Source organism: Culex quinquefasciatus, chromosome 2 (assembly GCF_015732765.1).
Source record: "Culex quinquefasciatus strain JHB chromosome 2, VPISU_Cqui_1.0_pri_paternal, whole genome shotgun sequence".
NCBI classification, from domain to species: Eukaryota; Metazoa; Arthropoda; class Insecta; order Diptera; family Culicidae; genus Culex; species Culex quinquefasciatus.
Genome location: NC_051862.1, coordinates 146,182,432 through 146,209,201, shown reverse-complemented (window position 1 = coordinate 146,209,201; position 26,770 = coordinate 146,182,432). Strand labels below are relative to the sequence as shown.

Below are 26,770 nucleotides of genomic sequence, written 5' to 3'. Positions count from 1 at the left end.
GAGCAAATTAAAAAAAAAATCATTTCAGGTTTTGGTAGAGAATTGCTCATTTAAAACTGGACTTTGAAATTAATGTTACTCTATTAAACTTTTCATGTTGAACAGTAAAAGTTTCATTTAGAATTTGAAACAAAGTTTTGGATGAGTAATCTAATTTGTTATTTTAATGTAACATGATTGTTGATGATTTTTTTTATAGATCTTGCTTCCCCTAGATTGGTGAAAAATGTAACATCCATGTTTTACCAGATACATTCACTCAAACAAAAATAATTCTTCAATATAAATCGGCATAGAAAAAAAAACTCAATTGGTGCTTTACTGTGCCAACCAATTAGCTCACTTATTAAAAACTTCTTCCAAACTTTCCCTCAAGAAAAATAATCAAACTCCCAAATCCACTAAAAGAACCCTTTCTCATTAAAAAACAACTTTACTCCGGAACACGAAAGTTAACGATCCGCAGTCAACTCCAAAATGTTGGTCCGCGCGGCGCGGTGGCTATACGAAAATCACTCGAAGGCATTTTCCGTGCGCCTTTTTCTGCTCGGAAAAACTCAATCCTCGTGTACAGAGGCGGGCACGTGCAATCCACCTTTCCTCTCGATGTTCACATTTACCGGCGAAAAAAACCTTGTTACTCAAAAGTTAATCCAAGTGCTTGCCTTCATCGCAATTGAGAGCGCAGTCTGCCTGATGAAACCAGATTAAATTATCCGGTGGACCGTTTACTTCAGCGTTGAACATAATGGAACATTTCAGCGGGTTCTACCCATGTTCGGACACCTGTCCGCCAATGGAAGGTTCTCCCTTTAAAAACGGTTGAGTTTCCGCTGAATGCCCCAAATGGCATCCCCATGTGTGGGTGGGGTGGTGGCACTGTAACAAATGTTTCAATTTCAGATCTGTTTCAGAGCAAAAACATGAAATTTAAAAGTGCTGCCCTTTTTAAATGTGTCAAATTTTCAGTTTGTACACGTGAAAACTGTGTAAAAGTTTGCAACGTTTTATGCCTTCCGAATTAGTCGCATCAATGATTTATTGCTACTTCACACGCACACACACAGCATCCCTGTAACCATGAGCATCATTCTACCAACCCCCGGGATATAAGTGGGATACAGCGGTGGGTCTTTGATGAAAGGTCACTCACTTTTTTTATTACTGCCATCTATAGGAAAGTTATTCCACGCAGATTCGCAGGAATGTGGGAGCTGTGCGTGGCCGAATGGTTACGCTGTCCGCTTTGTAAGCAGATGATTCTGGGTTCGATTCCCATCTGCTGCAACCTTCCATCGGATGAGGAAGTAAAATGTCGGTCCCGGCCTTGGTTGTTAGGCCGTTAAGTCATTCCAGGTGTAGAAGTCGTCTCCATGCCATAAGTACAAACAACACACCAAACCAAGCCTACTCCGGTGGAATCGCTGGCGGCGGTTGGACTCGCAATCCGAAGGTCGTCAGTTCAAACACTGGGGTGGAAGGTTCCTTGGAGTAGAAAGAGGTTTGGGTGCTCTCCCTATTCAAGCCTTCGGACTCCTTGGTTCGAGCAGACACTTGCAATAGAGACCACAAAAGACCCGGGGGTCGTTAATGTCGTTTTTTTGATTTTTTTTTTGATTTTATTTTTTTCAAATTAACTTAAATTTTTTGATCTTTTTTTTTCTTAATAGGGGAAATATACCCTTTCCAATCAAACACCTATCTCCGTCATATGGAGAGTTTGATGCTCGCTTAAAGCTCCACAAATACTATTTATCTATAAACTTACCAGCAACAGCATCGCCTCGAGTAAGCACGCAAATGTATGCCACTTACTGGCCGAAAAGATCAAATTTAATACACTTTTGATCATAATTTCTATTTTGCAAAACCATTTCTCATCATTTTGTTGGCACACACATCCACACTAGGCCGTCCCAAAAAAAAATGAAAAGTTGTCAAATCTTCGGTGCTCACCCCTAGAATGATAGATTAGGATGTCAGGAACAATGTTTTCATACAACAACAAAATCCCAAAAATGGTTTACAACTCGCGCGCGGAGCTTGAATGAAAAAAGTGCATTTTTCGAGTATTTTTCAGAAATGCGAGTAACAATCATACTAAAGTCATTCAAATTTGGTCGCCTTGGGCTTCAAGTTATAGTTTAATGTCCCCTGAACAAATTCCTGTACAGACATAGTCCATAAAAGCTTGTGTTTGGGCACGGCAGGGCGTTTTAGGGAGAAAAAATTGTATTTTTTAGCCAAAAAATGTCAAAAATCACTCCCCAAAACGAGCCAAAAAATTTTGCAGCCAAAACTAATGCATTCTAATGCTAATGCTTATAGGAAATTTTACGGAGATCATTTTGCTTTTTTTAACATTCAATTTATGTCCACACAAAGCCAAGATATTTGCATTTTAGTGAACAAAAAGTGACGAATTTTCAAAATTCTTGGTATATAAGCGTTTTTAGCATAAAACATTGGCTACTTTGATTACAAACGGGAAGGCATATATTTTAGAAATTTTTTTTTTGCTCGCTCAAAAACGATATTTGTTAATAATATTTCATGAAAACATGAGATTTTTTCACAATGTGACGTAAACGACATATTTATAGGTACAGCTCTGTGCTCTTCTCAATATGAACAAATAAAGCTCTAATGGGTAACTTTTTTTTGAAAAAAAAAAAATAGTTTTTTATAAATGAATTTGTTTCATTCAAATGTACATACATAAAAAAATCACGTTCACAGCTTGGAGATATGAATTTTAATAAAATTAATTTTGATTTATGATTATTTGTCGACCATTGTGAGAAAATCTCATGTTTTTTCATATTGTTTCCAAAATATATGCCTTCCCGTTTGTAATCAAAGTAGCCAATGTTTTATGCTAAAAACGCTTATATACCAAGAATTTTGAAAATTCGTCACTTTTTGTTCACTAAAATGCAAATATCTCGGCTTTGCGTGGACATGAATTGAATGTTAAAAAAAGCAAAATGATCTCCGTAAAATTTCCTATAAGCATTAGCATTATAATGCATTAGTTTTGGCTGCAAAATTTTTTGGCTCGTTTTGGGGAGTGATTTTTGAAATTTTTCGGCTAAAAATACAATTTTTCTCCCTAAAACGCCCTGCCGTGCCCAAACACAAGCTTTTATGGACTATGTCTGTACAGGAATTTGTTCAGGGGACATTAAACTATAACTTGAAGCTCAAGGCGACCAAATTTGAATGACTTTAGTATGATTGTTACTCGCATTTCTGAAAAATACTCGAAAAATGCACTTTTTTCATTCAAGCTCCGCGCGCGAGTTGTAAACCATTTTTGGGAATTTTTTGTTGTATGAAAACATTGTTCCTGACATCCTAATCTATCATTCTAGGGGTGAGCACCGAAGATTTGACAACTTTTCATTTTTTGGGAAGGCCTAATCCACACGCAAGATAAAAGCTTAACTGCTTAACGAAAGTCGCCATCAATATCTTTTCACTTGCGCTAACGATTTCAAAGCGCTTAAGATATAAAATTGCTTCCAACTACCGGCAACATGTTCCTTGAACATTAGTTAGTCACTCACTTGAAAAATAATCCCGAAACGTGTAAATAATTAGCAAGCGCCATCAAAAAAACAAACACGTCAGGTCTTTTGACGTTTGAGCATTGACGACCCATTCCAATCGAAGGCTGAAAAAAACCGAGCGAGAAGCGAAGGCAAATAAAGAACAAAGGGTGGCCACCAACACCACCAGCAGCACCTGTTGGCGTGAGCCAGTGATGCCAGCAAACTTTCTCTATAAATGTTTCTTTTCGTGAGTGTTCGCGGGATTTTATATATTTTAAATGAATTTGTTCTGGCTTAACATGCATTTAAGTACTTTTGTTCACCCAACTGGCAGTCGCATGATTGTGATGCATGGCGGCATGAAAGTATATCAGAATCTGCATGAAATCTGTCCTCATGCATTTTTTGCGATATAGGGGTATGACATTTTTGCCCGTTACCGACAATTATCGACATTACCGACGGCTGATTGATTGTATTGGAGAAAAAAAATCTAAACAGAACGAGGATTGAACCATCAACTTCTTGGTTATTAGTCCGACACGCTACCACCGCGCCATGGACGCTTAATGAATTGTGAGGGACAGAGTACCAACATAATCTTCTCTCTGGAGTGTTGCTCGGGGACGCTCCAGCATTATATGTGTTGGTGAGAACTACAGATCGCTGACATGTTTACACGCGGGCAAAAATGAGCTATGAGCTTGCTGCAAAAACTGTTAGAAAATGTAACATTTTCTGCAGCAAATCCACTGTTGCAGATTTTGATATATATTTTTTCTTTGGGTGTTCTATTGAGTTAAACAACCATTTTTAAACGCTGAAAATCGATAATATTATTTACAATTTCGTTTTGAAAATACTTACTTTTCCTGTCACTTAAAATAACAGGGCTGAAAAGTTCATTATAGCACTCATTTGAAGTCTTAAAATATCAACTTTTCAGCACTTGTGTCGTCGGGTAAACTACAATTATTTGTTGACGCAATTACACCGACAACAAAATTTATGCGTAGGGGCAGGGTTCCCAAAAACACGTACACTTTGAATTTTTCAAAAAGATTTAGACAGGGTTGAATGGTTTTTCTCTAAAGTTTGTATGGAGAATTAGTGCTGTTCGCTACTCCCACATATTGCATGCAATTTTTAATTCAAGCAACAGCGACTAACCGCCCTAATTCTCCATACAAACTTTGAAAAAAAAAAAAACCATTCGGCTCAGACTAAATTATTTTGAAAAATTCAAAGTGCACGTGATTTTGGGGACCCCAAACTTTATGCTTCCACTCGAGTTAAGCCTGCGCAGTCATTGTTGTCAATTTTTGTAGGTCACTGTTGTTTATAATATTTTTTTACAAACATTGTTTGACTGACGATCAGCAAAGGATGAAAATAAATCAATTAACTCTCCTTTTCAATCAACAGTTTATTGAAATCTGTATGATTTTCAATTTCAAAAAATTGTCGCTATCGCTATTTTAATTTACTTTTTTGAACTTTGTCTAACATTTGAATATGGTCAAATTCGTATACTTTCTGCATTACTATTATTATTTTTTATCTGGAATGAAATAAGGATGAGAAATTTCAACTCTTATTTGCTCACTTTATTTCAACGGTTTTTTTTTATTAAAAAATCGTTGACAGAAAAGAAGAGCTAAATAAGTGACACTTAAACTACCCATGTTTGCATAAATGACCCATATGTTTAAACAAGAAACTGAAAAAACGCAAGAATTGTTTTTCCTACACCCAAAACTGGCAGCGCTAGTCCGAGAGAATGATGGTCTCGAGTCGAGAGAATAGTGGTACCATTCACGGACGCAGAGAACACAGCTCGAGATGGGCGATAGAACTATTCTCTCGAGGTTCATTTGGAAAAAAAGTTCATCCGTCAAACAAAAAACCAAAAGTGTCGACAACGGGAATCGAACCAGAAACCTTTGACAAATCAATCCAATGACTTAGCTGCCTCGGCCACCACAGCTTGGTGACCAAGGAGAAGTCAGAAGTCGATGTATGACACTTGTTGGAGATTTATTGATTCAACTAACGAATGAACTCATTTGTTATGATGGTGTGAGTTGGTACCATTATTCTATCGATTTTTGCACTGAGCCCTCAATAAATTTTGAGAGAACGATTATCTCGACTCTGAATTTTGGGTGTACACATAAGGCCTACACATTTCCTCCGGGTTTCTAGAACAAAGTACTGGATATTTTAGGTTTTTTCTGAAAAAGCACACAATGTTAAACAAAACTACATTATCAACTCAAAAGTGATAATAAAATGAGACATTTATGCGAACAAAGGCAGAATGATTTATCAACAGAGTAGTTCTCTAGATTTTTGCAAATTGAGCCGCGATTTTTTTTTATTTGGTTGAAACTTTGTCCATTTTTCATACAAACCAAATTGAGACCCATACAACATACAGTTTTGGTGGCTGGTTATACAAAATGGGTACGTAAATGTATTAAATTCTGCATCTTGAAAATTATGATCGATTCGGTGTCTTCGGCAAAGTTGTCGGTTATTACTAGCCCTTTTTGGGGGGAAAATGGGTACACGAAAAAAAATATGCTCGTTCTTTTGTATATGTTTTAGGGGACTAAAAAATAAATCTTTTGCGTTATGGCGCAAAATCTGACTCCAGAGTAAGAATTTTTTAACAAAATAGTTTTCTTAAAGTAATGAAAAAGATGTGAAAAATATTCTAAAATATTGTTTAAAGGCTAAACTAAATTTGCAATCGAAAAGTATTTTACCATTTTTTTTATAAACTTCACCGTATTGGAGTTATAGTAACTTTCAGGTAATAGTTTTCGAAAATTTTAACATTTTCCGTTTTTTTTCCTAAATACTTTCTGAAACAAAGCCACTCCTGAAAAAAAAAACATATTTTTAACTGAGAAAATTTCTTAAAAAATGTCTTTTTAGAACTTTGAAAATTGAAATTGAATCCTGTAATTTTTAACTGATGATGTCTCGAAAACTTCGATTTCCAATGTTACAAAACAATGCTATGGTTACAAAACAATGCAAAACAATTAATGGAGAAAATATATTATTTACTATCTATTGATAGACCTTTTCTAATGATATGCTTGATTTTTACAACTTTGTCAAAGACAACAAATCGATCAGAGAATTGCCAGCCCGCAAAATTGTATGGAGAATTGTATGGAAAAACGAATTATGCTGAATGATGCAATATCGCTTTTTTGACATAGGGAATTTAGGTCAAAGTTCATCCAAATGAAAAAAAAAACAAAAGTCGATTTAAGGAATAATTTAAAAATCAGCAATAAAAGTTTGGATCAACAAAGCTACACAAATAACAAGCACCTACTATTACATTAAAAATCACATACCTGAAAAAACTTCTGATAACTTGGGAACCATTTGACCGTCCTGGAGTCATTTGGATGACACACAGGGATGATTTGTCTGTGTACACTTACTGAGGTTGCGACTCAGTACTTGTACCCAGCCAAATTAGAAGGGTTAAAAGACTTGATCACACACGTACGCTTTCTCATATGGCCCTTTCGCTGACTTAGTTTCCGTCCTTTTCCATCTTCTTCTAAGACACTAGTCATCTATCCACCTATCAGTTTCATTACTTTCTTCTAATTTGTGAGTTTAATTTCACCGAAAACTACCAATAAAAGCCCGTAATATCAAAATTTAAAAGACCTTCAATGTTGATGAACTCCGAGTCCTAAAAGTGTACTCAGTTGCCGTGGAATCACCCATATATGTATCAACGCATCCACCAGAATATATCCCAGGATCTGAGCTCTTTTTTTCACCACCCGGACGTCCATCAAGCTAACTTTATTAGACAACATCGGCCGGTCCCGGCAATGCCTCAGTCGGGGTATTATTTACGAAAAAAAGGGTAAGGTCTATTATACGGCTTGTTGAGAGTTGAACCGTTAACTTTCGGCCGTTTACCAATTTGTTTCCTCGACTATCTAAAGATGATTTATCTTGTTTTATTGAGTTGAACTTTTTCATTTGAAGAGTTTTTTTTTGTATGAGCAATCTTTTGCTGAATGATATCAGAAAGAGCGTTTCTGTATAATTAAGGATTTCTAGATGAAATATTTGCACAGCGCGCTGTAGCGTTTCATTTTACAGACGAAATTAAATTTGGCTTCTCGCAGCGAAAGAGGTTTAATGTGTGATTTGATTATTTTTCCCATGTTGAGTCTTTCGTACGGATTTCCTAGTGGTCAATTAAATTGCATTTCTAGAGTGTCTCATAATTCATAAGTTATAAGCAAAGTAAATCGTTCACGAAAAAAGGTTCACTTACAGGCGGTCCACGCTAAACTAGCTTAACTGAATAAAAAATTATCCTTTTTTGTAACGCATCATCACCGCCGCCACAACTTTGATAATTAAATGCCAGATTCAATTTCCATTTTTAATTGAAGCCGAGAAGAGCCGCACCACGGAGGGTCCTTCCGTGTGCTGTTGAGTTATGATTTATTTTATTTAAAAACCTGCCGAGACTGCTGCATGAAACAAGGCTCTCCACCCCCCTGGGGAAACGTACACAACACGTAGATAAATTATATTTACCGCACATTTTCCACCCCTTTCTCATTTACTATTTGCCTTTCTTTTCTTTTTTTCTTCACAGTGGGACTCGTAAATGCACTTCCATTCATCGGATTCGGCTTCCTGGATAACTTCACCATGATTATTGCGGTAAGTGGGGAAGGATTAGAGGCGGGAATATCCTCAAACTATGAAATCGTATTTAATGGGATTCACACACAAAGCGAACAATAATTAAATTATCAAGAGAATTGCAACTGATTGGGATACACGCATTTCGGAGCTGTATAAATTTGGGATTTTTATTAAGGGACCATCCATAAACCACGTGGACGTGGGTGGTTTATGGATGGTCCCTAAGGTGTCGATTGGTTAGACAATTTTTAAAGTTACGAAGGCTGGCGGTAAATTGTTTGATTTTTTTAATTGACTTTATAAGATTTATAATACTTTCCACGGGGTCTTTTTTTTAGGGGGGTAGTATTTTTTTAAGAAATATAGCAAGAAAACTGTCATATACATATAAAAGTGTGGAACATCCCCGTTCATTTGCGGGGCGAACGAAAATCTTTGCTCGGAAAAAAATTTAAGTTATCCTCATTTGAAATTTTTGAACTTTTTTCCTATGGGGCGAAATTTTGTCTATTTCAATTTCGTATTGTTATAAGTCTAGATGGACATGATTTATGGTTTAGATCATATCATTTCTTATGGGAAATGATGCAAGGAACATTTTTCCTGAACCACGCAAAATGATTGAAAACAGGGAAAAAAAGTTATAAAGGTTTTATTGGAAATTTGGGAGATTTTCTGATAAAATTGCACATCCTTTTCCCAAAAACCGCAATGTTTTTAATATTCAGATCATTATTTTGATGAATTCTTTTTTGAGAAATGTTTCAACCCGATTTTCAACACCATGACAGCCCTCTATAGCCGGCCGCTTCAATCTCAACTAGAGACAAATAAGGGTAATTTGGTAGACGGGAATTGTCGATGCACAACTTTTTTGAGAAGATAAGAGAAAATCTCCACTAGGTTGGACCAAATCCGGGCTTCCTAAAGATTATATAAGCAAAATGTAATGAAAGGAGGTGGTACAATAGGCCAAATACTACCAAAAAAAATCTCATGAACACGGAAAAAAATACAAGTTTTCGAAAAAAAATTGGGGAGTACAGGGTTAACAGGATTCTGTATAAATTCTGTGTATAAATTAATGCAAGTAGCATGACGAGCGCGTTTATTTACACAGTTAAAAAATGTGTAAATTCGTAAGCTATAATTTTGGATGATTGAATATTACCTCTTTTATGATGTAATTTTACCTCAAAAAGTGACATTACACCAGAAAAGTGGTAAAATTACACCTTTTTTTCTGACATAAAAGATGTACCCCTTCCCAGATGTAATATTACCAAATCGTCAGCTGTGTGCTATCTTGTGACATAGACCATTTTGGTCGAAAATGAGTTAATGATGATGTTTTGCTATACTGAACAAACACTACATGATGCTTTAACCCGATTTTGGAAACTCGCTTCCGTTTCCCGGATATCGCAATACACACTTGTGACATAGGCCAATTTATCATCAAAATGATTGTGCAAACTTGTGACACGTCATACATGTTGTTGGAAAATGTGGATTTTTTTCTTGTTTTTCACAAATTTACACACATTTTTTCTAAAGGCAATGCAACCTTTTGTTTATAAAAATATACTGATTAAGTCGATTAAACCATTGATTTGAGCTTATTTTAATTTGTATGGGAATTCTGTGCACACTTGTGACACGTAGTACAATTTTACTTTCGAAACACACTTGTGACACGTGCTTTTCAGATTTTTGTTTACATTATTAACTGTATCTTTTAACTGGTGCAACCAAATTAGTTGAAACTTGGAGCGTTTGTTAAACGATAGTATACGAACCGATTTCTTCAAAAAGTTTGGTTCTATCATTCATAGTTTTGAAATTATTTACCAACAAACTTCAAAAATCGATTTTCTCGAAAAGTACTAAATGACACAAGATAGCACACAACTGACGAAATTAAAAAGTTATAGTATAATATAGTAATTTTCAAGGAGTTTCGAAACAGTAGTTTATGCAATAAGATGCAAAAAGGAGATTTTTCATATTTTGAAATGTTTGTCGTCATTTTTAAACTCTATTTTTTCAGAAAAATGAGAAAATTTACAAGATTTTTTTTTATTTCCGAGACATTGTCGATAAAACAATTAGGACTAATTAGACAGAACTTAGCAATATGCTTGGCAAAATCTTAGTTGGCTTTTTTTAAAAAAAAAACTCTATTTCAGCGATCAAAGCTAGAATCAACAACGTAACCGTAATCTGGGGCGAATTGGGACAGCTGTTTTAGCCTTGGTACCTCTTAATTGTTGGATGTTTTTGATTGTTTTCGGATAGAACAGGCACATATCAACAAAAATAGTGCTTCGATTTCTAAATTTGATGTTTTTAATTGCTCTAAAACGTGCTATACATATTCAGACTGTAGTCCCGTTTCGCCCCAGATGACGGTAAATAATAATTTGGAGTATTTTCTCAATTATTTGAATGTATTGTTTTCAGAGATGGATGAGGATAATAACTGTTTTTTAGAATTTGTGAAATGCCATTTTTTTTGTTGAAAAAATAACCTGGACCATTTTTGGTACGATCTACCATCACAAATTTCCAAACTGGTAGAGTGTTGAAAATGCAAACCTCTTGATACTGTTTAAAACAAACTTTAACTTCTAGCACAAATACTTTAGGATCTACAGCAATCTCTAAACCTTCACCGATTTGGTGTGAGAAATTAACTTTGAAATGTAATAAGGGAGTTCAAATTCCAAATCAAAACTAATGCGTTTACTCGGCTTCTCATCGACAAAAGCATACCGAAAAGCACCCCAAACCTCTAATCGGAACCCACTGCTCTGCGTTTCCACAGGGCGACTACATCGAGCACACGCTCGGCCTGTTTATGTGCATCTCGACGATGGCGGCGGCCGCCCTGGGCAACACTATCAGCGACGTCATCGGCATCGGGTCCGCCTTCTACGTGGAGAAGCTGGCCGAGATGAGCGGCGTACGGCCCCCGAAGCTGACCCCGATCCAGCTCGAGATGAAGGCGAGCCGACGAGCGGCCAACCTGGTGAGTTTCAAGAGGACTGTGACCGTGTTGATTGTGCCCCTCCTAATTACGTGTCTTCTGTCGACAGGGTCGCGTGTGGGGCATCACAATCGGATGCCTGCTGGGGATGTGCCCGTTGCTGTTCATGAAGGACGAGGACAAGGGGGACAAGAAGAAGGGCGATAAAAAGGACAATGGCGAGGATGCCAACAGCCAGACCACGCCAGAGCTGGTGGTCCTGGAAGGCAGCAGCAAGTAAAGACGATGATACCTTCGCCACGGGTTCAGTCAGTTATAAGATATTGTTCGCGCGTACTTTATACGGCTCAGGCGGCTCGAAGTGCCGCGCACTCTGTTTGTGTTATTCAACGATTACTTTATACAAAGCTGTTATGACTTTCTATTTATTCTGTACAGTAATCGAAACTGTGTAAATAATACGTTTGTGGTCTCACCGCGCTCAACATTATAACAGAACCTAACTCACATTTTCACCCCTTAACCAACTCTAGAGAATAACTTTGTTAAACGATGCGTTTCTTGTTAATATAGACTTTTTCAACACACACACACACTAGTCTTTCAAAAAGTTAGGAGAATGAACGCTAACTTAACTTTTAAGGTACCTAACTCTCGTCGCCCAGAAGCAAACTTTGGTGCAGAACAACCGTGCGTCTCCACACCTCCAATTACAGACAGACAAATTTGGCTAGAGCCAAACAGTTTGTGCCGCCTCAAGTATAGAGCTAAACTTATGTTGCATTTAGCACAGCAATCGTGGCTCATTTTGCTTCATTATGTGTAGACACTAGGAACAGGAACAAAATTGTACTTATTATATTCTCATTCTGGAGTAATTACTTATTAGAACACAATTGGGTCCACTAGAATTGGCAAACGGTAAACACTACTAATATATAAAAACGAATTAGAGTTAGAGGTACAAAGAGCAAGAATTGAGTGATTTTAGGTCAAATAAATCTTTCAAAACGAAATACGATCCCGGATATGTAAGTGCTGAAATAAAACGAAAATTTTAAATTTCATCCTCATCTTGACGATTTGGGAAAAAAGTAGAAAATTGCTCACATAGAATTAGATATTTTTCTTAATTTAAATTTTTGAGAAGACCATAAAATCGAAAAACGATGTTTTTAGTGTATTCTTCATTTTTTTTGTTTTGTTCAAAGCACTTCTTTTTTTTGCAAAACAAAAACTTGTGAAGGTTGTAAAATCTCTCCATTTGAAAAATATCTCCAAATATTTGTAATTATTTGACTTTTTGATAAATTGGTGCCATTTTGGAGCCGCAAATTATCAAAAAAAAAACATTGTTTGTACCTATATCAAATTTGTCGGTAATAATTATAAAATAAATTAAAACTACTCACGTGGAGTTTTAAAATCTGCATTTTTTCAAAACTTTCTGAAAATATTCTGTCCCAAAGAAATGCAGCAAAGATCTGTTTATGGTGGAAAATAACCCAGGGTGGCCACCAGATTTCGATTTTCAATTTCCCGGGTTTCTCTCGAGACCAGAAGGAATTTTCCAGAATGTTTTTAAATCAAATTACAATGTTTTTTAGGCTAACGTTAGTATCAACAAACTTTTTGAACGCATACATTTGGTTCAAGGTTTGAATTCCTTTCAAACATCTTGAGTACAAAGTAAGTAAGTTGTAAACGAAGCCGTTTTAATCTATTTCCAATTCAAACCTCGAATTTCCCTAATGTTAGGGATTTTTATCATCAAACAAGTGCTGAAAATTTAAACTTTTCAGCACTCATTTGAGTGCTGAAAAGTAGAACTTTTCAGCATTTATTTTGAAAAGTGTTGCTATTCGATTCTTTTATTTTTGGTACAGAAAAGTAGGCTATTTCGTCGTTCAAGAATGACAGAAAAAGTAAGTAGTTTCACGACGGAATTGCAAAATTTTTTTTTTAAATTTTTTTTTTTAAACAAAATTAAACTCGCTGAAATCAGGATTTGAACCACTGTGATAAAATAAAACTTCTAATTGATAGCACTGCGCCTCTACCATCAGGACTACTTTTTCGCTATTGAGTGAGCAAGAATATTACCGATGTAGAGTTTGACATCTCGGAATTTGTTTTCTAAAATAGCCCTCATGAGCGCTCAAAGCCCTCTTTGTGAGTAAATGAGGAAGGCCCTCACACTCACCGAGAGTGATGAGTAATTTACTCGCAGGTAACTTAGTTTTTCCTCATGGTTGAGTAATCCGTGAGTGAGTTTCCGAACTCTGCTGAAAAGTTCTACTTTTCAGCACTCAAATGGGTGCTGAAAAGTTTAAATTTTCAGCACTTGTTTCGAAAAGTAACACTTTTCAACATTTTTTTGATTCAAACGATTTATTGACAAAATACATGAAAATTTGACATAAAATTTCACTCAGTGTGTGTTTTTTTGGAATTTGTTGTATGGAACTCGTTGCAAAACTTGATTTTTTCAGCACTCTTCGTATTTATCCAACTCGGTGAACCTCGTTGGATAAATGTACGACTCGTGCTGAAAAAATCCTCTTTTTGCAACTTGTTGCATAAACTACTATTTAGAAAGCAAGAAATGTCATTTACAATTTATTGATTTTGTAGAAAAGATTTGCAAAAATACATTGTTATCAACATTTATGTAAATGCTCGTAAATTTTCTTTGAAAAAAGGTTTTGTAAATTCAAGAAGAACGATTCTTTCAAGAATTACCAATTTATGTGAATTTTTTTTTGCTTAGGCTTAGGCTTTTGTCTAATTTTAACTAAACTTAAAATACCTTCCCGGTTTGTCAGTCAAATTGCTGAGTTTTTTCCGGTGGATAAAAATCTCGGGTTTTCCGGTTTTCCCGGTTTTAGCTCGCCTCGTTTCAAAAGAAAGATGTTTAGTCGGGCCTCAAATAAAAATACTAGGACTTTGTTTGTTAAAGGTGACAGCACACTCCAATCGTCTTCACCACGACAACCTGACTTTGACATTCTGCTTTCGTTCGTTTCACACACTAACGACTGAGTGCTACTCAAAGACAGTCATTGACCTCCCCCTAGAAATACATTCGCTTAAAGGACGGTCGTTTGACATTCCACCGAGATTCCTATCATCTCTCCCATGATCGCATTCAAATGATTTCTGTCACCACACAGCAAACACAAGGAAGAGAGAGACGAGAAACGAGAGAGTGGTGCTCATTTTTCGTTCGTTTCGTCTTTGTTTACCTTTCACCGACCGTCTCCAAGCAATGACGATCGTGGCGCTGTGTGTCAGCGGTCAAATTTCGTTTTTGGAAATGATCGCTGACAGACAGTTCTTTCGAGTATCGAGCAGTCCCATTCAGTGACAGATCCCTTTTCAATCATTGGTCTCGGGCGTCTCGGGACCAAAGAGCTTGCTCAAAATATGTTTCTATGATTTTACAGAATGTTATACAAATAATACCATAAAAATTGTCAACATTCGTTAACAGGAATGTGATACATGATTTTTTGGAAAAAAACGAATTTCGGTCTATTCATCGAACTTAAAGTACCATGCTTCTCCATTGAAATCAGTTTTCATTACATTTTGCTGGAGACGCTTAGTGCCTTAATAAATGTATCGAATCCGTTAGGCTTCATCCATAAAGTACGTCACGCTAAAATCGGCCAAAATCTGCATTGACCCAGAATGGTCATTTTTTTTTATTTAGAACAAAATTATTCATTTTAAAATTTCGTGTTTTTTTTCTAACTTTTCAAGGTATTTTTTAGAGTGTAACAATGTTCTACAAAGTTGTTGATCAGACAATTTTTGAGATTTCGAGTATCTATTTGACAAGAAATCACTCAGTTGTTAATTAAACCAGCATTCGATAGACATAAAACGAATTTCAAGTCTCGTCCATAACACCGTAGATAAAACACTATTTAGTAGATGTAAGCGCTCGCAAATCGACCCCAAATTCCAGCACAAATGCGAACAACAAAAAAGACACAAAAAATCATAAACCCACGACTGTGAATACGCAGAAAAAAATACAACGGTTATGAACAACAATTTGCAACAGGTCCGATAAGCTACTTTTAGCGAATCTGCAAATGCTTCCCCGCACCCCCAAACTCTTCCAGTGCCTCTCACACTTCCTTATTTCGGCATGCTCGAATAAACTTTAATAAAAACTAACGATCCTCGTGGATTCCAGAGCTCGAACGAAACAAAACAAAAAAGACACGAAACGAAGCGTTTCCGAACCACGAAGCTAAAACCCACCACCCAACAACACACGAAACCTTGCACAATAAATTCTAAAAAAAAATAATGGAAAACCTATCTCTCGCATCCCGTTCTTATAATGCCCTGCCTTAACAAGTTTAAACGAAACAACACTGAAATGCTTTCCACCTGTTTGAGCAAGGAGAGGAAGAGATAACGAAATACGAATGAGTTGGAAAACCAGCAAAAGTAAAACAATTAGTAAAACGCTCCTTCCAAGAGAAAATAGAACCCTTTTCAAGCACTATCTAGCATGAATCGTCTCTGAATGTGTTTTCTTACCACACTTCTGTGCGTGAAACGAATGTCGAAGAAAACAAATCGGTCGCTTTTAGTCAGCACCAGAGATATTCCTAGCAGCAATTGATATTGATTCTATAAAGTAGCAAATTAAATAGTAGTAAATACTCCCTCGACAACATCAAATTTTGAGAGATAAAAAAAGTTTAAAGTTAGTGAGGCTCTTCCATGACGAAAACTACAAACATACAAAAATAGCAGCAATAGGAAACAACATTTAAAAGCAAGCATCAATTTTCATCTAAACAAAAATGAATGTTACCAAATCAAAAGAAAAACAGCAAATATGCAATGTATCGTGTGTTCATTTTAAAAAGATGCAGCAGCAACAACAAAGATACACATCAGTTACAACTAGAGATATTCAAACGTATTAACACTACTAATAGGCGGCAGGAAGTATCGAAAATGTCGATGAATGAAACGCAACTGTAAGATGAAATTATTTGTAAACCAGAGGAAATAAAACAATGCAATAGAGAGGCGTCGTAATCTAAAAACAAATGTGTGTGTTTTCTTTTATCTTTTTCTGAATTCCAGAAATCCTTGAATCCTGCAAACAATTTAATTTATGGTTATTCCTTAATATTAAATACAAGGCTGCATTGTCATTCGAACCTACTATTTTTGGGACTTGCAGGGTTGTCACGGACGGCGAGGATCGCGCGGATGGCGCGTATGGCGCGGATCTGGCGCGGATTTTCTGGCTAATTTTGCTCAGGCGCGGATTTCGCGCGGATAGCAATTTTGATAAACAATATAATTGAGTACGATAGAATTTCTTTCAAATTACAAAGGAAAATATTATTAGGAATTAAATAAATTCAATCTTTTTCGTTGAGTGCGAAAACATCAATTTCTAAGAAGTTGTTTGTTAATGAAGAAAATTTTCTTCTAAAAATTATTGATTGTTTTTTTTTTTCTTAATGCGAAACTTTGAAATAATCTTCAAGGAGCGTTTTTTTAATGTATTGAGATTTGTTATATAGGGGAAAGTGGGGCAAGGGTAACAAGCTAAGGAAATGCTCGTTATAACCCATTAAAAACGTGAAAAATTTGTCGGATTTTTTTATAATCATCTTATTCACTTGGCAACTATCTCTTGTGTGCTCTAGACGTGTTTTTCTGCTGTGCTTTTCTTCGCTAAACAATTCGCGTGTTGTGGCAGACTCTGCAAAATGAGTGCTGCCCGCAAAAACACTCTTGTCGTCGACTTCAGCGTCCTCCCGGAACGCCCCAAACTGGACGTCGTGCAGCGGTTTGTCGAGAAAGGTCTAGGAATTGCTGCCTCGGACCTGAAAAGCATCCAGCTGCACAACATCCGCCATTGCGTGCTCATCGAGATGGCGGACCCAGCCGCCGCCACCAAGATAGCAGCAGACAACCACTGCAAGTACGCCTTCAAAGCAAACCCGACCATCAAAATTCCGGTCTACGTCGATGACAACACCATCGACGTTCGGATCCACGATCTGCCGCTAGACTTACCAAACGCCCAAATAGCTGAAGCCATGCGTGAGTACGGTGAAGTACTCACAATCAGGGACGAGGTTTGGCGGAACTTTTTCGCCGGCGTGCCGAATGGTGTGCGTGTGCTGAAGATGAAGCTGTCCAAGCCCGTGCCTTCCTATATAAACGTGTGCGAACTCAGCACATTAGCTACGCACACACATCAAGTTGTCACGTGTCGCCGCTGTGGCGAAAAACGCCACGTGTCGAAGAGCTGCTCAGCAGCAGCGAAGCAACAACAAAAACCAAAAATCCAGTCCTCCTGCGTCGATTGTTTTGCCTCCAGCACAACCAACGGTAGTTGAATCCCAAGTCGTTGCTCTCACTGAGAACAATGGCAATGACGGATTTACTACTGTTGGGAAGAAAGGCAAAGCTAAAAGGCAATTATCGGGAGAAGAAGTCAATCAATCAGCGGAAAAAAGAAGCTGCGTGGATGACGACGCTATTGTCGCTCTGGCACTAAATCGAACTGAGCGATTTCCACTCTCACCGCGCTTTTTCTCTCCGCCTTTTTCTGTCTAGCCTAAATCGGTATTACTCGATCAGTGTGTAGGCCAAGTTTGTTGTGATTCCTCCATCTTGTTTTGATTGGCGAAAACTTATGTCGATGGATTTTAGCTGATTTAATTAAAAACGAAAGGAAATATGTACTTTTTTTTACTTGCATAAATGGCCAACATCATCATCCAAAACCTACGACAACAACACGCAAGCACTGATACTATTTAGTTAGACAAAAAAATGCGGAGAGAAAAAGTGCGGCGAGAGTGGAAATCGCTCGTTTCGGTTTGGTGCCAGAGCGACAAAATGTTTTTCAGTGACGTTTAACCTCGCGTTCAACACAACATCTCGTTGCACTCAAAATTAGAGTTGATCAGTTTGCGGAGCGTAGTGTCAGATAAGTCGCCGCGAAAATTCGATTTATTTCCGAAACCACAATATGATTTAACTTTTGGTTATTTTTGTTGAGAGCTTTAAAAAAATCTTGTTCAGGGGGGGCAAGTGTACCATATAGATTTTTAGTATGGAAAAAATACGAATTGCTGCAACAACATATTTTATTGGGAAAGAAATACTTAAAAGTACTTAAAAACTGATAAATAATTGTTAACAAAAAATTTCCAAACAAAATATAGTGATATCATGAAAATTTACTATTTATCATATCAGTAATAATTTTTTTTTGTAAAAACGATAAATTTTTTAGTAAAATATTATTTTTTAATCTAATGAAAGAAACGTTTCAAATACATTGAAATCTGATGTATCTAAGTGATAACTGTTCAATTGTTAGCAAATTAGCATGTTGTTTCATTTCAAACTGATTTTAAAATTTTTGATTTTCCGTGCGTTCTACTCAACTAGTGGGCAAGACGAACAACCCGTTGGGGCAAGAGGAACAACCTCTTGCCCCAACGGGTTGTTCGTCTTGCCCCACTAGTTGAGTAGAACGCACGGAAAATCAAAAATTTTAAAATCAGTTTTTTTACAGTCAAAAATTGAATTTTTTAAAAACCTGTTCTATCAAAGACTTAGTCAAGACCTGGAATAAGATGATTATTTTTTTGTGTTTATTTTACTGGCCTCTGTAAACATAGTTTGGCCAAGCGTTACTTATATCAAAAAAAAAACAATAAGAAAAAAAAACATTTCAATTATTCGACTGGCGTAGTCCTCCGTCAAACGGCTGGCTTACCCAGTCTTCTTTTCGGCGTTGTTTGTGGTAGAATTTGTTGATCTCGTTGTCCATGGTCATTGCTTTGTCCTTTTTCTAAATTCGGTGTCGGTGCGGTATTATTGTGGTTTCGGAAATAAATCGAATTTTCGCGGCGACTTATCTGACACTACGCTCCGCAAACTGATCAACTCTAATTTTGAGTGCAACGAGATGTTGTGTTGAACGCGAGGTTAAACGTCACTGAAAAACATTTTGTCGCTCTGGCACCAAACCGAAACGAGCGATTTCCACTCTCGCCGCACTTTTTCTCTCCGCATTTTTTTGTCTAACTAAATAGTATCAGTGCTTGCGTGTTGTTGTCGTAGGTTTTGGATGATGATGTTGGCCATTTATGCAAGTAAAAAAAGTACATATTTCCTTTCGTTTTTAATTAAATCAGCTAAAATCCATCGACATAAGTTTTCGCCAATCAAAACAAGATGGAGGAATCACAACAAACTTGGCCTACACACTGATCGAGTAATACCGATTTAGGCTAGACAGAAAAAGGCGGAGAGAAAAAGCGCGGTGAGAGTGGAAATCGCTCAGTTCGATTTAGTGCCAGAGCGACAATACTTTATAATAGGTGCAAGTCATTGGTAGGGACTAGAGGTGGGCAAAAAAAGAGCGAGCCGCTCAAAGAGCCGGTTCACTGAAAAGAGCAAACGAACCGTGGCTCACAAAAAAAGAACCACGGTTCTTTTTTTATCTATGGTCTTTTGAAAGAACCGTTTCAAGATGGCATGATTTTTGATATAAATATAATTTATTGAATTTTCAAAAAAAAATAGTATTAAATTTGTTTTTGAGAATTGAAAATGCAATTTCAAAAATGTCAATGCTTATAAAAATTAATCCCAAAAGTAAATGATTTGATCAGTTCTCTAGGATTTCGGTCATTCGTTTTTTTTTTGTATTTTTTAATCCGAGTGAAACTTTTTTGGTGCCTTCGGTATGCCCAAAGAAGCCATTTTGCATCATTAGTTTGTCCATATAATTTTCCATACAAATTTGGCAGCTGTCCATACAAAAATGATGTATGAAAATTCAAAAATCTGTATCTTTTGAAGGATTTTTTTGATCGATTTGGTATCTTGGGCAAAGTTGTAGGCATGGATACGGACTACACTGGAAAAAAATGATACACGCTAAAAAAAATTGGTGATTTTTTTATTTAACTTTTTATCACTAAAACTTGATTTGCAAACAAACACTATTTTTAATTTTTTTTTATTTTTTGATATGTTTCAGAGGACATAAAATGCCATCTTTTCAGTAATTTCCAGGTTGTGCAAAAAATTATTGACCGAGTTATGAATTTTTTAATCAATACTGATTTTTTTTAAAAATCGAAATTTTGGTCGCAAAAATTTTTCAACTTTATTTTTCGATGTAAAATTGAATTTGCAATCAAAAAGTACTTTAGTGAAATTTTGATAAAGTGCACCGTTTTCAAGTAAAAGCCATTTTTATGTAACTTTTTTCAAAATAGTCGCAGTTTTTCATTTTTTTTAAATTTAGTGCACATGTTTGCCCACTTTTGAAAAAAATATTTTTGAAAAGCTGTGAAAATTCTCTATGCCAAAATCCCATGCACTTGAAAAGGAAGAAGAACTCTGTAGAGTCGTGCCCTTTGTAAACACCCCTACACATACCATCTTAGTGCCAAACTCTACATCGAGTACTTTGGCAGGGAGGGAGTGTGAAGGTGACGGGGAGAGAGTCGGTGGAAGGCATTGGGAGCAGCAGAGGACGAGGAATCTACGACGAGTCCGAACGATTACGGGCCGGAAGTGCAGGACACGGATCGTCGGTAAGCGGGTGGTTGGGAGGATTTACCGGCGACTTAGATGCAGCGCTTGAGAGCGGCCACGACGCTACATCTGGCGACGAGGATGAACGGTAAGAAGTTATCAGTTCGAGGTTGGAGGAAGTTTTCAGTGCGGGGCGTAACGCTAGTGTTGTGTTTTTTATGCTTCCTTGTAGTAGTGTTATGTTGAAAGGTGGTTTTGCTTTTCATGTTTGTTTATTTTTTCTGTCCTACTGCAGTACTAGATTGAAGGAAACATTGTTGCTAGTTTTTGATTTGACGTAGAATTACGTTTAATTTATTTAAGATGTTTCACATTAGTAGTCAGTTTTGGTTCAATTTGGAATTCAAAGCAGTTTAATGGTGTTAAACAATTCTATTTTATGGCAAATTTTTGGTTATTGCGTATTTACCGGGAGTTGATTGTATATACAAAATACATTTTAAATAGCAGTTGCTGTTGATAAAAAAAAAAACTCTGAGGAGTTAAAAGTTTTTTTTTTGTAAAAGTTGAGTTCAGACAAAAAAAAAATCTCTGAGTTTTTTTTTTGCGTTTTGTTCGGATTTAAGTTACAATGAAACATTGACTTTTGGTATTGATACATTTATTTGAAAATTATCGATTTTTAAGTTTCGTTTCAGTTTTTCTTTCATCGACTGCAAGATTTCAACTTTATGGGGCACCAGTTTTAACAAATGTTTTATACACCCGGAAGAGTCTACTTAAATTCTTGACGAAACTTGATAGTTCAAGATCTGAGAAGTAACCTGAAACATACTCTGAGGAGTTAACAATGTAAAAATTCTGAGAAGTGAGCTCTGAGGAGTAAGCTTAGTTCAAACTCTGAGGAGCGAACAAATAATCAACTCTGAGGAGTTTACCGAGTACAATTTCAAGCTCTGAGGAGTGAGCTAACTGTGAGGACAGCTAAGTTCAAACTCTGAGGAGTGAGTAAAGACGCAACTCTGAGGAGTTTGCCGAGAACAATTTCAAGCTCTCTGAGGGGTTATCTGAGTTCAAACTCTGAGGAGTGGATTGAGATTCAACTCTGAGGAGTTTACCAAGTACAAGACTCTGAGGAGTTGATAAATTTTCTAAGTAATTTTCCAAGTTCAAGGCTCTGAGGAGTAGATGCCTTTTCTGAGGAATTTGGCAAGTACAAGACTCTGAGGATTGATGAATGTGCTAAGTAATTTTCCAATCCAAGACTCTGAGGAGTTTATGTTCAAGACTCTGAGGAGTAATGCATTTTCTGACTAATTTTTCAAACTCAAGACTCTGAGGAGTTATTGCATCTTCTGAATAGTTGAACTGATGAACTCTGAGGAGTTGTTCTGAGAAACCCTGAGGAGTTTTGCTGAAGAAATCTGAGGAGTTGTATTGGAGATTCGTGAAGTTGTATGGAGAAAATATTGTTGTTTTGAGAAAATCTGACGAGTTTTGCAGAAGAATCTTGTTAAAAAAAAATCATTTTGATTATATTATAGAATAACATTGCTGTCTAAATTAGAACGGATGTTAGAATTTACAGTTCTAAAGAGTTTACTAAGCATTGACTTTACAGCTTTTACTCTGAGGAGTATATGTTGATGCAGTCGATTTAAGGAATTATTTGAAAAGGGTAAAGCCCTTGAATTCGAAAATTCAAAAGTTCCGATACGTTGGATTAGTTCAAAGATTTCAGGAATTGAAAAAATGTTCTAATTGATTGAATAATTATTAATAGTAAATGAGTAAAATTCAAACTAACCTTAAGGATTTTTTTTTCCTGCTTTTATACATTTTTTTTATGCGTTTAAAAAACCCTGCTTGAAAACAGGTCTAATGCAACTGCAAGAAATTTAAAAAAAATCGAGATAAATTGTAACTTGACTCGGAGGAGTTTGTAAACCTATGAATGGAAGTTGGTTTAAAGGAATCGAGTTTTGTTGGTTTGCTGGTTAAGCAATTTTGAAATCAAGAAAATTTGTTACTGCTTTGGAAAATTCGAAAAAAAAGAAATAAAAAATCCTGAAAAGTGCTGCTTTCTAAGTTTTAAAATTACTTACATTTGCTACATTTCTGGGAGTTTAGGAGATTTCAATCCCGTGGATAAACATGTTGAAGCTTGGAGGAGTTAATTTAGATTTGACTCAGAGGAGTCGGTAAATAAAGCTCTGAGGAAAGAATGAAAGCCAACTCTGAGGAGTTAATTGATTCAATTTTCTGAGAAATGGACTTTGATGCTACAGTGCAAGCTCTGAGAAGTGAATCATGAGTAGACATATGGAGCTGATTTTACTTTCATAGTACTATTTTTCAATAAGGATATCCTGAGAAGTTCCAGAGGATGAGTTACTGTAATGATTTTTGAACGAGTAAGCAAGAAGTTTTTAGAGTTTATAGTTAAAATGAGTGGATTCGAGAAACAATTAAGGTATATCCTGATGAGTTTGATTCATTAAAAAAAAAAATCTAATTCAATTAAGCATTTCAAATGTATTCTGATTCCGACTATTTTTTTCCTAATATGGTTTTCCATGGAGTGTGTGTCCTTCCATTAAAAAAAAAATAATATCCTATAATGACAAACAGTACATATTGAATGAAGGAGAACAAAAAAAAAACAAATTAAAGTGGCAGGGAAGGAGTACATACAAAGATTCATAAGTCTGAGGAAAAAAAGTCTGATTACGTGATACGTCAAAAGAGATTGTGATGTAAATTCATATGTATCATCAATTTACAAATAAAACTAAATATATGGGTTTTCAAAATAATGGAATTAAATGATTGTAGGGGAAATATACCCATTTTAATCACACTAAGCCGTTCGACCAATTCTCATCACTTTTGCCGTTTTCTGCTATTAAATCATCATTTTCAGATGTATCAACAATGAAGAGTTGCTTGCTCACTTTTATTTGAGCTATTTATTACTTAGGAACAGTCAAAAACACTTTATTTAAGCTGTAATTCATGATCGAAGTGCTGATAGGCCGATAATAGAAATAGGCTGAGAAAGGGTATAGTTCCCCTACTTAAACTTTGAGGTTTCTGATCACGTTTAAGGTCTAATAAAGTAAGGGGGGGATGTAGAGTCGTGCCCTTTGTAAACACCCCTACACATACCATCTTAGTGCCAAATGTTGGATACCTCTACATCGAGTACTTTGGCAGGGAGGGAGTGTGAAGGTGACGGGGAGAGAGTCGGTGGAAGGCATTGGGAGCAGCAGAGGACGAGGAATCTACGACGAGTCCGAACGATTACGGGCCGGAAGTGCAGGACACGGATCGTCGGTAAGCGGGTGGTTGGGAGGATTTACCGGCGGCTTAGATGCAGCGCTTGAGAGCGGCCACGACGCTACAAACTCCAAATTTGCCGTTTAACAGAGCAAAGTTAATGGCGAAACATGAATTGGGTCAGGATTGAGAAATAGTCACGCGTTGCAACGTCACGCTACATATCCCCCTCTCAAAAATAGAATATTCGCTTAAAATAATGTTTCAACATTGTTTCTTATAGGAAATTTAATGTACTTTCCGAATCTGTTATAACATATGTACCTTTTCAATGTATTTTTTGAGTTACAGTCGAAATACTGAAAAAAGAAAAGTCAAAGCGTTGCAACGTCACGGCGGAATGTGTCTAATATTGTTTCAGGAATGGCAAAAAAGGTTTCATTTGGTACACTGCCGCTCTAATCGTGTCCGTCCCATATGCAAAAATAGCAAGCCGAGAAAAACGCGTGTCAAAGTTGTCCCGCCCATAAGGCTACGTGTTAGAATTTCATGAAAAAGTGGATTTTCTCCGGATTTCTAGAACAAAGTACTACATTTTATTGGTTTTTCTGATAGTTTACATGATTTTGAACCAAACTGCATTATTACCTCAAAATTGACGAAATTACAAATGGGACGGAGTAGCTTCGAGCGGCAGTACAGGTGGGATATGAATCCACAACTGATCAACGGTACTGATCCAAATGCCTTCTGTATTATTCTTTTTTCGTTTAAAAATTCATTCATAATGTTACTCTCTTCTATGTTTGTCGCGGTTTTTTTTTATATGGCGCGGACTTCGCGCGGATTGGGTTTTGGGGTCGGCGCGGATCTGGCACGGATTTTTTCTCGACTTTTCCGTAACAACCCTGGACTTGTTTTGGTCATCATCTTTAGCTATTTCACTAGTAAAAGGTTATACAATTCAACAAAATGTTGCAATTCAAGGTTACATTACCAAGTGAAGCAAAACACTGTATGAAATTGCCTGTTCCATAATAGTGGGATGTTACTTTACTTTTCACAATTTTTCAATTTCAATTAGCTACCAAACAATTCATGAAATCAAAATTTAGCTTGAGTTCTTTTGGGTTTATCACGTATTAAGCCATAATTTTGTTGAAAATATGCAACAGTGGAGTAGAAAACCCAACTTTGATTAAATTTTTTAAGAAAAAAAGCGTAGAGAAACGTAATCGCCAACAATAATAAAATTAATTTTTTGTACTTTTTGAATTTTATTTCATGTAAAATTATTATTTAAACCCAAAATATGACCAAAAACCAATTTTTCGACAATTTGGGTCAATTTTGAGGACAGATTCAGATTCAGCGGCCAAAATTACATGGAAAAACATATATTTGGACAATTTTTGAAATTCGTTAGGGTGATCCCATAAGGTTTTCCCTTGAAAATAAGACTTTTTCAAATGGCGATATCTCGAGTTTAAAGAAAAATACCCCTGAGATTTTTTCAGCGTTTGTAGTGCTGGATCTCCTCTTTCAATGCAACCTAACGATTAAAATTTGGCTTGCGCCTTTTCGAGATATTTAAGTTTTAAATTTGCATCTCTTTTACCTTAAAATCGCAGTAATTTTGATCCTTAAGTCCAAATCTCGGGTGAGTTTTCAAAAAGCCGTAAGAGCCACCGTGACCTCTGACGCTAGTTTTCGTTTTTCTCCAAAATGAAACAAAATTTCATGTACGCGTGAAAAAACTCTCAGCATTATAGCCCAGAGAGCACGATAACGAGTATTTCTCCTACGCGATTGCCAAGCCCTTCTTGTAGCTTCGTAACTCATCAGTAATCGGTCGTTATTCTTATAACTATTAAAAACTTGAAATCGTCTATGATCCACTCGAACTAAACACTGTACGAGGAGTTTAATATCTTACATGTTAAATACATTCTTTGTGGTTTTATCTTTCCACAGCCGGCTGTCTAAGATAATCCATCTAATCGTAAACAAATCACAAATAAACGGGAATAGTCTCAACAGCAACATCCGATTGCTTGCCTTGGGAATAATACATCACCCCATTAAACAAAACTTATCGATTATTTGGGTCACATCATCATCTTCTATGATGAATCCTGACCATTACCCTTCCCTACTAACAAAATCCCAAGTAGAAGTAGTTTTCCGGCACACGCGGGGGTGTGGATATCGTATAGAACCCACCCTTGGTAGCAGCCTGTGCTAACTAACATTCCCGTCCCATTCCCTCGAGATCTACAAACTGACATGGCGGGCGCCGTTGGTGGCCAACGACTGTGACCTATATGCAACAGTTCTAGTTTTGATGATCTTGATGTTTTATCTTTTCATCGAATTCATGCATGCTGTTGATAAGAGAAACATCACCAGATCGTTGGGGCGTATGATCGGTTGTGCTGATAGGCTATTACGGTCCTGTTCAGCAACGGAGAAGGACAACCATGGGTGGTCTCTCATGCTCATGCTCATGCTCAAAATGAAACAAAATTTCATGTATCTTTAGTTTGGGGCACTTGAAGGACGTTGAGATGAACAATCTCAAGCATTTTTGATATTGGTTTTTCGTAAGTAGGTCGAATACCGATGCAAAAAGGACTCTGTTTACCAATGGCTCTTACGGCTTTTTGAAAACTAATCC

At 36.6% G+C, this 26,770-nt stretch overlaps 1 protein-coding gene across 1 annotated transcript in view; it reads left to right on the top strand.

Annotated features, from left to right (window-relative positions):
• Positions 1-12,316, top strand: part of LOC6043231 (transmembrane protein 65) — a 32,057-nt gene extending 19,741 nt beyond the window's left edge. Inside the window, exons 3-5 of the mRNA XM_038256532.1 lie at positions 8,212-8,279; positions 11,092-11,295; positions 11,363-12,316. Of these exons, the coding sequence (XP_038112460.1) occupies positions 8,212-8,279; positions 11,092-11,295; positions 11,363-11,533 (443 nt within the window). The 3' untranslated portion in view covers positions 11,534-12,316. The remainder of the gene's footprint in view (positions 1-8,211; positions 8,280-11,091; positions 11,296-11,362) is intronic.
• Positions 12,317-26,770: the final 14,454 nt, after the last annotated feature.